At 41.7% G+C, this 12292-nt stretch overlaps 1 protein-coding gene across 1 annotated transcript; it reads right to left on the reverse strand.

Annotated features, from left to right (window-relative positions):
• Positions 1-3221: 3221 nt before the first annotated feature.
• LOC9647758 (cingulin-like protein 1) lies at positions 3222-4608 on the reverse strand. Its single transcript, XM_002981422.2, has 4 exons — positions 4554-4608; positions 3640-4381; positions 3329-3574; positions 3222-3276 (listed from the first exon to the last, which is right to left on the reverse strand). The coding sequence occupies exons 1-3, from the start codon at positions 4606-4608 to the stop codon at positions 3331-3333; spliced, it is 1041 nt and encodes a 346-aa protein (XP_002981468.2). The 3' UTR covers positions 3222-3276; positions 3329-3330.
• Between the last annotated feature and the right edge of the window lie 7684 nt (positions 4609-12292).

Genomic DNA, 12292 nt, shown 5'->3' on the forward strand with positions numbered 1-12292 from the left:
ATGTGTCACATGCAATGTGTTGACTAATATTGATGCTCAACCTTTTGCAATGGCACTGTGTCACTTGGATTTTATAATTCCTTCTAAGGAATTTAATAGTTTCCTATGAAAAAACACACGCTTATAGTTATTTCTTCAATTCTTCTTTCAAAGTGGAATACAATAATTATTTTTTTGATACTATTCCAATTTAATTTTCAATGTAACAAAATTATGACAATCAAAACAATGTTTACTAACTAGGCAGCATATGCTAGGCAATAACTAGTAATATAAAATAAAAATATTGTGTTATAGTGTGAATCTATATTAATACAAATTTGGGATACATGATATTATAAAGATTTTCTATAAATTAAGTAATTTGATTAAAAAGATCATCAGATCTAAATATAACTACATAGTACATAGAAGCAATATAAATAAATACCTAAAGTGCAATAAAAGACCATATTGTGATACCACATTTTAAAATATAATAAAAATGACAATGTAGAAATAAAGAAGTTAAAAAAAGAACCTTAGCCATGAAATTAAAAGGTTTTCACATTACATTAGTAAAGATTTCTTTTGGTTATTACTTAAAGGTCTTATTGGCTTTAATAAATTTCACTTTTCCTCCTTTCAGAGCAATTTTATATTTAAGTTTAATCAACTCCAAATCATAAAGAATTTGGCAATTTATTTTTTATGAAACATATTATAGTCAATAGCTTTTGTTAAAAAGTATCTATCTTAATAGTAGCCAGTACAAAAGGAGTTATGTAAATTATTACTTCTATTGGAGAATATATATATATCTTCATGTGTGAGAAATTGTGTGCGGAATCAGTACTCCCTCTGTCCTTGATATGTTCCTGTAATAGCTGCAGCGTTCCAGGAGCAACTCTCCGAGCAAGATCCGCTACGCACGACTGGTGCATTGCTGTGGAAAGTGAAACGCTTGATTGTGTCAAAAAGAAGCTCATGCCCATGTGGCCTACTCAACTGCGTTCCAAGGTCACACTGATATTGGACAGGATGCTACGAATCCTTGGCCTGTTTACAGGGCCCCGCAAACCTAAAAAGGCGCTAAAAAAAAGCTGACTTTATCATCACACCTAGGTGGAGATGTAAAACAATACTTGGAAAATTACCTCGATCCCCTCTATATGAAGCGCTTTCACCATTTACTTGAGCTCCAGAGATGCAGCTATAGGTCCACCTCCGTTAGTGGCAAGCCGGCTCATCAGAGAGAAGTTTATGGTTGAGTTGCCCCAAGCATTTACCTGTATAGAGGAATGAGTTTATGGAAATCACCCGTCGGTTCCTCAAGCTCAACTCGTACAACTCCTGTCAACAAAACCATTTAGCCTGTGAACAATAAAAAGACAAAAAGCACCTTGTCAATAAAGCCAAGGCACCTTCCCCCAACACCAGAAGTGTAGCAGAGAGCCACATCGTGAAGGCTGGACTGGGGTGAAGCCACTACTGGGGTGAAGCATCAACAGGGAGATTTCGGGATTCAAACAACCTCGCTGAGTGTGCCAATTACCTTTGTCTCAACTGCGGGCTGGCTGCTTGTATGCCATCTAGCCAATCCAAAATCTCCAACCTGTTACCATATAGAAATGATATAGTAACAATGGTAAATTTCTTACCATTGGAGCATAATCATGTGTGAGAAGAATGTTGTGTGGCCTGAGATCTCTGCGAATTATAGTTCCAACCTGGCTTCCTCGTGAAGATATCACATCGCTCTGGCAGCCCCCAAAGCGATTCCCTGTCTTGCACACCATGCTAGCACCGTGTTTTTGTCTGCCATCATTGTCACATGTCAAAGCCAAGTTTTTAGAAAAGGAAAAAAAAAGTACCAATTAAGTGATAGTGAGTGAATCGTTGCACACAAATTCATAAACGAGCCATCCTCGACGCAAAATCCTAGCAAAGTTACCAGGTTTCGGTGCTGTGCTCCACTCAGGACCTCTGCGCGCCAAGGGCTTCAGGAGTGCATTATCGGGTAAGGCACTCACATTTGTCATTCCCGGCAAGCATTCGGCTGTGCCTTAGTTTAGTTTGCTCTTGAGTCCTCATGTTTTTTGTTTCTGTCGATGTGGCATGCGTCTTTTCTACTTCTCTTTTTTTCTTCGTGTTGTAGCTACTATAGGTAGAGTTGTTATTTATTTCTTTTCTTGTTAGTTTCCTCACAGTTTTGTAATTATGCTAGAGAATTGGCATCTCAGATTTTTTTTACGTCTTTCCAGGATAAACGAAATTTATCCGCTGCTGCTTGTTGGTGGTGCCGACGTTTGTTTAGATGTTTCCAACCTGGAGAATTGCTCCATCCAGAGCCGAAGTTTTGGTTGGCACGCTGCTGGATATCATGCAGCGACTTTTCTTCCTTGAAAAGGTAGTAGCTCAACAATCTGAGACGACTCTGGTGCCAACTTGTTGGAGATACGCAGGCTTTGTCAGTCTGCTTCCGGCTTCCTGGGCAACGGATAACCGGACTTTTCTCTGCGACAGGAACAATGAGCTTGCGGTGAAAGCTGGTTTTCGGCAGGTTAACAAGTTCGCTTACGCTTCGCAGCCCAGTATGATCCTCCTCATGATCCAAACACGTTTGTTCGCAGAGTCGGGCGTACTGCAAGAACAGGATGCATTGGACATTCAGTTGTTTTCCTTATGGCAAAAGACTTAAAGCATTTGTATCATATTTTCGAGCATTCAAGAGGAGCACCATTGTAACTACATTTCTGGTAAGCAATCCTTAATTCCTTGTTCTCTATTTGTATTTAGGTGGAAGAAACAGCAGGTTGGCAAGATTGCTATGGGATTTGGCCTCTTGCAGCTACCTTCAACGCCTCCCGAGAGAGATTCCAAGTCAGGGCCCCAGCAAAAAAAAGAAGCTTGAGAGCCATGGAGGAGTGGAAGAAGCAGCGACAAAAGGAGAAGCTCTAGGTAACAGTTACCACTGCATAGATGCTGCGAGTGGCTCCCAGTCCATAAAAGAGCTGTGGTGCACTTAGTTAGCCATTAGCACGCGAGGAAACTTTCACTTCCTGCTATCTTTGGTTGACTCATTTGTTATTTCTATTTGCTAGATGGAAGCCACTCCTCGACAGGCAAAGAAAATGAGCAAGAAGATTTAGCGACAAAAGGAGCTTCTACATTTACTTCAGCTTACTCGTATCTTCCAGATGGTAAGAACAGCAGACTTGTATAAGAGGCTCTAGAACTCGAGAGGATGGCTATCGAAGGGAAAGAATTCGAGGGGACAAAAATTCGTTGCAAAACCTGACACGAGAAACAAAGAGCTCAGTGCTTAGTAAGCTTGAAATTGACACACCTTTACTCAGTCAGAGCGTCAGCGTCAAAGGCTGCTTGGAGAGAAGCTTGTGCTGCTGGATAGACGAACACCAGAATGTTCTCCATTTTGGTCCGGAACTCGTTGAGCATCAGCTCCAGCACTGTGTCCACGAACACCTCCTCCGACTCCACCACTTGATACGTACCGGCATGGAAACGCCGGGGGATCGATCTGGCATACTCGAGCCCCACGGTGAGCCCTGCATCGTTTAACAATGCCACGACTCTGAAAGAAATAAAAGACATGTAAGTACTAGTTGACAGAAGAAAAAAAGAAAAAGAAAAAGTTACCCTGGAATGTTGAAAAACGCATTCCAATTTGTTTTTCCATTGGCTGCGAGTGGGATCTCCACATCTGCTTCTCTCGCAAGCCTCACGCATTTCTCCCGAGCGGCCTCGCAGAGCTTTCGCAGAAGCACTCGCTCGAACAAGCGCAATGCAGATAACCTCTGCTCCAATGCTGAGAGTTGACGGCCCTGGGCTGAAAGCTGACGACTCAGGTCTGTAAGTTCCTCCTTCAGCTTCGAAGTTTCCTCCTCGAGCTTTGCCACTCTCTCCTTGCGTTTGGTATTCTCCTCCTTAAGGCCGACGATCTCCCTTGAGTCCTGCAGCTCCTGGATTTTCTCAGCTTGCTCTTTCATAAGCTTGTCATTCTGTGCCTTTGTGTTCTTGATCTCTTCTTTCTGGTTGGTGACTTGCAGGATCAACGTGGAGTTCAGAGCTTTGAGTCTCGTGTTTGTGCCCTCCAGTCCCTGGTCTTGTCGATCTGGCTTGGGAACAACCCTGATGTAGTTCTGTCTGGCCCATGCCTCAGGCGTCAGCCTCGAGTTCTTGTAGCTAGGATCACTGAATTTGGCCTCCAGATCTTCCTTCCGCAGGTTGAAACGTTTCGCTGCCGCATCCACCGCAAAACCAAAAGCGCCATCCAGAGATTTCTTCCAGTCACCCGCTGGAAGAGGCCATGCAGACAGAGTGCACTCCACGTAAAGAATCGGGACGCACGGACGATTCTCTCCAGGCGCAATGTAGTTCCCTGGGAAAAAAAAACGAGGATAGAGCTACCACAAAGTGTTTTCAACGGTCCTCTAACCCCGCAAATCTTTGCCACTCTATTCTGCTTGGCATCCAATCTCTCAGCTTCGAGGGTTCTCTTTGCTCTGGCGAGAGATGGCAAGGGGGGCGCCAATCGATCGGGAGTGACTTACCGCTGCCGCTGCTGCCCACGCCGCTAAGCCCTTGGGTCATAAGATTAATTTTCATCTAGCGGCTGTTGTCAATTTAGCTTAATTTGAATACATTAACCAAAATCACTGTTGTTAAAACTGAATTAATATCAACTATTAATAAAAGTTATTAATTATGCTCTATGTTATTGAAACCGTGAAGAGACTTTGTCGAGAAGAGCAACTCCTTTAACTGCAAGAAAGGTTTTAAATTGATAGAAATATGAAAACTTTGTGATATACGTCTTGTCCCTGTCACTCTTTTGCTATGGCTAGACAAAAGAATGGTTGCCGTAGCAAGCCATCTTCTCCGCAACTTTACAAAGGTCATCAAAAGTGCTCATAAACTGCATTGATAAGTTCTTTTGCAGGCTTCCTGTCCCCAAAATAACAAGCTCAGAAAACAATTTACAAATTACGTGTTCTACTCATATAAATATAAGATATTATAATGTTATAATTGTTAATTAAATGTTAATCCTCCTAGTAATGTTTTCAATTGCATTTTCATCGTATATGGAAATCAAGTTTAGCTTAGTTATTTACCAAAAGTAGAATGAGAAACAGAATTTTAACCATGTTATGTTTCTAAGGTTTTGATATAGTTTTTTGGTTTGCTTAAGCCAAAAGAACGATATTAATGAAACAAACAAGAGAGCAAACCCTAAGCCCTTAAAATGTTACCATGAAATATTCTTAAAATATTCCTATGGTTATATTTTAGGTATATTCACTACCACCCTAAATATTTTAGGATATTCTACCATCTACTGGTTGTTATTCATTTAGATCAATCTTGCATTTATAATTTATAAACTTTCCTAAACACTTTTAGTATATTCTAGTTTATTCTACTATCTAATATAATATTAATATTATTTTTAAAAATTATAATATGTTTATAATTATAAATTTCTATTTGATCAATTAGAGTAATAAATAGAAATAATAATACTAGCATTGTTGCATTTTTTCCTAGGAGACAAAAATAAAGCCATACACCTGTTTAATAAATATCTTAGAAGAATCAAACAAAAAACCTTAAAAAGAATCAAACAAAGAATGTCATATTGATAATAATTAAGGGATTATGGTTATTTATGAAAATGCAATCAATCACTCACTATAGTGTTATTATAAGAAGTATGAAAATGTTAAATGTCACATTGAGAAAGAGTTTTAAGAGGTTTAAAAAAAAATAGTATTACAATTTGGTATTATGGAAATGTTGTACACTTAATAATAGAAACTCATAAAAACTGAACATATTCTAATAATCACATCAATACAAATATTTAATTTAAATAATGATAGCCAAACAAATCTCTTGAGACATTTTGGCCTTTTAAAAAAAATGCTTTTGAATATGGGAGTGAATCTGTCTGATTCCCAAATATGAATTCTGTAAGAAAAATGGATCAGAATAAATACACCTGCGTGACGTAGCGAGGCTTCCCAGTGTTTTTATGGAATTCAAGGACTGTACTCTGGCAAATTTCGTTCCACCAAGCCTTTGACTCGTACATCCCCTGAAAGTAGAAAGAAAAAAAAAACCAAAAGAAAGAGCCAAATATCACAGAGAGTAAACTTTGCTGTTGAAATGGAAGTTCTTTTTTAGTTCTTGCCTGAGATGTAGGTGAATAGATTTTTATCCCTTGATTCGATTGCGAGGGATTTATGTCTTTCTGAAGACTGGAAATTTCTATGTAGGAGCTGACATAGACAATACAACTATAACAGGTCCTCGCGTCGAGGAAGCAATGTATCGGACTCTCCGGTGGACCAATCGCTGCATATCTATGGAGCTTTTCTTCTTGTCTCCTGCCACCGCAACTGATGAGTTTTGGGATCATTGGCTGCGCGGATAAAATCTCGTTGGCGAAGTCGAAGATGAGCCATCTGTTGATGGCTCGCGAGTGGATCGCATCGTTGCATTGTTTTGGCTGCTTTGATCTTGGCTATCTTCGTCTTCCAGTTTCTCGAGGACAGTGGAGTGCCGATCGAGTTCTTGGATCCAGGAGGTTGTCGCCGTGGCAAAAAGACAAGAGCAAGACACAAGACTGGCTAGAAAAGGAGATCGCTCACCAGTTCGCTTTTTGTTAGGTGTCAGTCGATCCAGCAACTAATTGATGTTTAACACAGATGTTGTCCAAGTTCATGGTGACATCTCTGTCATGGCTTCGCTTTGAAGACTTTGGTTTTGATTTCCTCTCAGCTGTTGCTCTGTTGCATTTTCCGTTGGCTTGAGTCACATGGTTTTGGAGATTCACTGCGTTGTCACTTTCCTGTCTGATCGGGCGGCTCGGGGACTCGTCCAACTAAGCGGTAAATCTCAAACTAGGATTTCTCGGGCTTTCATGGAGAGTTTAATTCCCTGTGTCTGGCAGTGTTTCTCAGAGAACTTGACTTGGATTTCCTTGGAAGTCACCGATTTTTTACCATTCGCACCGGCAATCTAATTCGGTGTCTTCCCTGATCCAGAAATTCTAGAAAGACGCTTTGATCTTGATGAGCTTCCTCTTATCCAAGTCTGTCGCTCCTGTGACATTTCTTCTCACTAGCGTCTAGATCACTAGGGAGAACCAAATGCCTGCTTCTTGGTGTATCGTCTGACTTATCAAAACTCTGGAGTATAGGGAAGGAGCAATCAACTTATCCTTGCCTTGCTTTCCAGAAGCTTGACGCTGCCACCATTTGGACTACTCTTTCATCAAAGGGAGAAATAGAGAATATTGAGAATTTACTAAAGGCAAATCGCCATAAGGGTTAGGGCGTGGATCTTAGACTCTGGTTAGGGAAGCAGAAAATTCAGGGGTTTTACACGCCAAGCATGCTAATCCCTGGATGCACTTTTTTAGTTCCGGTAGAGAGTGTAGGAACATACCAACAGATAATCGAAAGTTGCTGCTTAAGGTGTAGTTACTATGTCTTTGCTATGTCTCACATGACAAAGGAATCTGGTTCTTGGGATTACAAAAAGAAGTTGGAGAACATGGTTTGGAGCTCCCATGGACCATCATGGTGGACGACGAATCCCCGGACGTTGCAGCTACTGGCGAAGAGAGCAGCTTCTTGCAGGTATATTATTTCAGTCAATCAGAGCATCCGCGAGATCGGGAAGTGCTAAGGCTGCGCAGAGAAAACAGTTTGATCTGAGCTCTCGGTTTGATAATCTGGGCTTTTGGAATTGTCAATGGCAGCAAATTGCACTTTGGTTCAAGCTTTGGTCACAATTCAGTGACCAACGTGGCAGATATGCCCATCATCGAACGAATGTGATGCAAATTTATGAGCTTGGGCTTGCCGCAATGCAAAAAATAAATCCCACCATTAAGCTTTTGGGTTGCACCGGCGATGCTACTGTCTATCCATGGTCTGAATTAAACATGAAAAGTTTTGGAGGATTGGGTTTGGGAAGCAAAAGGTAAACATACTAATGGTGCATAGACTGCAATTGGATGTTTTTCTCCCAGCAGTTAAGACTTGTGATGTGGAAGAAGATCTTTGTATTGATGCATTGTATTGTTAATAATATAATAAGCTTTGTTGAGACGCAAGGAAGAAGAGAAACTCCGTTTGAGATGGCTCTAAGATGGATCGGGTAAGAAACCAAAACTCATATGTTATTTTAGAGATTTAATATTTAGAATTGAAGGTATTTGGCTTCGGAGTATGCTTCAAGTGGACAAGTTACAGAGAAAGCCAACGAGTACCCATTCGGTGTGATTTTACTTGAAATGGTCACAGGCTGGAGATCACTAGATATAGCTCTAGAATCTCATAGAATGGGTAAGGTTCATATTTTTTATTTATTTCTATTTAATATTAATTACAGGCTCATCCAAGAGGTGCCGATTCTTTACTGGATTCACGAGTGGTTAAAGATTTACTACGGGAGTCACAGCTTTATGAGATCCAAGCAATGGTCCACGCAGCGCATTTTGCCTGAGAAGAGAACCTCGCAGAGGCCAAGAATGAGTGAGGTTGATCCTTACGAAGGAAAAACATGAACTTACAAGGTTGACATTGTTGCATGTAAGTGTTGCGAATTTTGGAAGACGAGAGAGGTGAAGCACCCACCGTAGCTCTAACAGTGTCTACCACCTGGGATCTCACAACCAAGAGCCGGATTCCACGAGTTCCAAGCAATCCACGCTCAAAAGTCCGAGCAATTTCTCTCATATAATGAGATGATCACCAGCTAGATGGTGTGAGCCAACATGAAAGTTGACTCTATAGGTAATATACTCAAGACAAAAAGAGAAACTATTCTTTGTGATGTTGTTACAAGCAGCTACTATAATCCAAAGTCATACAAAGAGCTTCTCAGGATCAAAGTTTCAAAGAGTGATCTTGGCTGGCGGCATCCATCGTGAAGAACTCGGAGATCACCTCCAGCGGCATGCCTTTGGTCTCGGGAACCTTGAAGAGGGTGAAGATCCAGGCTGCCAACACCGCCACCGCGAAGCAGCCAAACAAGCCCCCGATTCCCAGCACCCGGAGGAGTGTCGGGATGTTGCAAGTCCACATCGAGGCCTGGCACATCCCAATGCAGAGGCCGCGAACTCGAGTCGGGAAGATATCTGAGCCCAGGATGTTTGGGATGTGGACTTGTTACCTCCTATGACACTTGCGCTTGGAATAAGGTACCTCGCCACCTTCCTTCAGGTTTGCTTCATTCCCTCCCAGTCCCTTCAGGTCCTTAGTTGTGGTGGATCGCTTCACAAAGATGGCGCACTTCTTGCCATGTACCAAGGAGTTTTCGGGCGAGGACATGGTAAAACTGGTATTCAGGGAAATTTTCCGACTTCATGGGATTTCTACAGATGTGGTTTCGGATCGGGGGCCTCAGTTCATCTTTCATTTCTGGCAACGGTTTTTGCAGCTGCTTGGAGTGAAGGACAACCTCTCTTCGGCGTATCATCCTTAAACTAATGGACAGTCCAAGCGAACGATTCAGACGTTGGAACAATTCTTAAGGTGCTTCATCAACTATCATCAGGATAACTGGTTCGATATCCTTCCCCTTGCTGAGTTCTCCTATAACAACTCTGTTCACTCCTCTCTTCGAATTTCCCCTTTCTTTGTGAACTCTGGCCGAAATCCCTGATTCAATCTCTCACTTCCTTCTCCATCCAAATCCTCTCGTTCAAATCCCCACTCTGAGGCATTTATCTCCAACCTCCAGGAAATCCACAACTCCATCTCCTTCCACCTCCATCGTGCTCAGGAATCTCACAAAACATTTGCCAATGTCCATCGTCAGGATTGTCCCCCTTACAATATCGGGGATCTCCTCAGGAAAAATATCTCCACCACCAGGCCTTGTCCAAAACTTGATTTCAAACGCCTCGGTCCTTTCCCTATCACTGCCATCATTAATCCTGTCACTTATCGCCTTGCACTTCCCTCCTCATATCAAATTCACCCCGTTTTTCACTCCTCTCTCCTTGAGCCTTATATTCCTAGTCCTATTCCAAATCAGGTCATTCCTCCGCCTCCACCAGTGCAACTTGAGGATGGGTCTGAGTACGAGATTCAAGATATCTTTGATTCCAAGATTTCACGGTCTAAACTCTACTATCTGGTCGACTGGAAGGGTTACGGACCTGAGGAACGCACTTGAGAACTTGCGGACAACCTGATTCATTCTCCTGACCTTGTTCAGGACTTCCACCGCCGCTATCCTTCTCGTCCCAGTCCTCATTCTTTTTCTCCATCTCCCATCCCTCGCCGCTCATCTCATCCTCCTCGTCGTTCTCGTTCACATCCTCGTTCCACTCATTTTTGAGGAGGGGGTGCTGTCAGGAATCCCCCAATTCTTGCTACATTCCTGACTCTCACCGGATTCCTAACCTGCAGACCACATTCCTGACTCTCGAGACACTTCCCTATTCCTGACTCTCTGATTCCTGAGTCTCGAGCCACATTCCTGATGATGATGTGGTGCCTTCTCGACCTCAGCTATATTTAGACTGTCTTCGATCCAAGAGTGGTGGAGCTTTATCAACCTATAGTATATATAGATTAGCTTTGTTCCATTTCTCCACAATCTGAATCAACATTAGTCTAAGGCCTCTTCTTTCTTTCCACTAGCTTTTCTCTTTGTCTTTTGCATTTACACATAATATGCTTAAGCCTTGAACATCATGCCCATATCTCCACATCCAACACCGACATCCGCAAAATGCAAAATGAATGTCCAAAGCTTGATCATGAAGACCACATCTTTAGATATCCACATTGCACTAACACTTTTTTTCAACCACCTTCAAGATCCAATGTGAAGCCAAAACACTAACAAAAAAAATGACATGGAAAATCAAGCGTTAAGGAAAATTCTTCATCACTCTAAAATAACAATGCCACTTCCACTAACAAAAATGCTAGCAATGTTAATGCCTTAACTACACACCTTCTCCATCCAACAATTTACTCCAAGTGCTAACAGATCAACCAACAAGCCATAACAACTGAATGTTATAGCCCTTTCTAACACCACAATGGGCCAACTCAAGGAACTAAGGAACCGATTTAAGCTTAGCATAATGGACCACTATCGAGAATCTAGTCAAAGTTACTACAATGCTACTATGTGCAAGTAGACTAGCTTCACCATCAACCACTTTGGGGTTGATCATCGTTTAACCAAGCAACTTCGTAAACACATTACTTATGATCACATAGATATGATATATAAAAAATCACAATGTTTTGATCATTAATCAAGCAACACCACGAGCAATGCTAATGTCATTACTTCAAAGATTTATGTGAATATCAAGTACCAACTCGATTCAATAAAATGCAACATAAATGCTACACCCAATTCATAGAGATTTACAACACTTAATACCACTAACTTTTGTTTATAACACGGACAAGCTCATGCCACTCTCTTTCTGACTAAACTCAAAACTAATCCAACACCAAGTTACTCAAGGAGCAATAGCAAGGTTTCCCGGAAAAGAATTGAGCATTGCAACCCAAGTCTTCCAATAGCAAGCCTAAACAAAATGGTTTAGCACTTCACCTCTATCCATCCCACGACTCACCACTTGCAAGATTATCATTTCCAACATGCATCAAGGTTGGGACTCTTGATTGCATTATGTGAACACAAGCAATGAGTTACACTTCATTGCGAATCATCTCTCCAACAAAAGAAAATAATTTATGTGTTTGATCTTTCGTCCCCGATGACTCTCTTTTCGGTCTCTACTTTGACTAAACCTCAAGCTTGCATTTGCATTGCCTTCAGTCCAATTCAAGAAAAGTTTATGAGAGAGCATAGCAATAACTACTTGAATTAATAGACTAATCCCTACAATCTTGGTTGATCCACTTGTAATCATACCTAGGAAGGATCCACTAGTGTTGTGCTAAACAGTTATGGACCAGCCTATTTGCCACTCATAGCAAACCCAGGGAAAGTTTACTTAAACCCATAGTACTATGAGACACAAAATCCCTAGGCCCCAAAGTGGAGCCGGAGGGGCGCCACGTGGTAGTGGCCAAAGCGAAAGCCAAACGAGCGTAACACGTTTGGACTAAAAGCTCCGCCTTGAAAGGTCGAGAGCGGGAGTGGAACTCCTAACAAAGTGCTCGAGGAACAAGCACAAAGAGAGCAATAAGCGAGGCTCCAAAAAGGGACCCAAAAGGACCAACACATGATATGTGGAAGTGTCGAGATGGACCCGAGTTGGAGTCCGAAGTGGAGT

The sequence above is a fragment of the Selaginella moellendorffii genome, unplaced genomic scaffold (assembly GCF_000143415.4).
Source record: "Selaginella moellendorffii unplaced genomic scaffold, v1.0 SELMOscaffold_48, whole genome shotgun sequence".
Lineage (NCBI taxonomy): Eukaryota > Viridiplantae > Streptophyta > Lycopodiopsida > Selaginellales > Selaginellaceae > Selaginella > Selaginella moellendorffii.

What these genes read in the sequence shown, in the direction of transcription:
- LOC9647758 (XM_002981422.2), bottom strand. Translation starts at nt 4,608, where the DNA reads ATGAAAATTAATCTTATGACCCAAGGGCTTAGCGGCGTGGGCAGCAGC. An exon ending in CGTGGGCAGCAGCGGCAGCG is followed by an intron (nt 4,382 to 4,553) that starts GTAAGTCACTCC and finishes TTTTTTTCCCAG; the next exon opens with GGAACTACATTGCGCCTGGA. An exon ending in GCGTTTTTCAACATTCCAGG is followed by an intron (nt 3,575 to 3,639) that starts GTAACTTTTTCT and finishes TATTTCTTTCAG; the next exon opens with AGTCGTGGCATTGTTAAACG.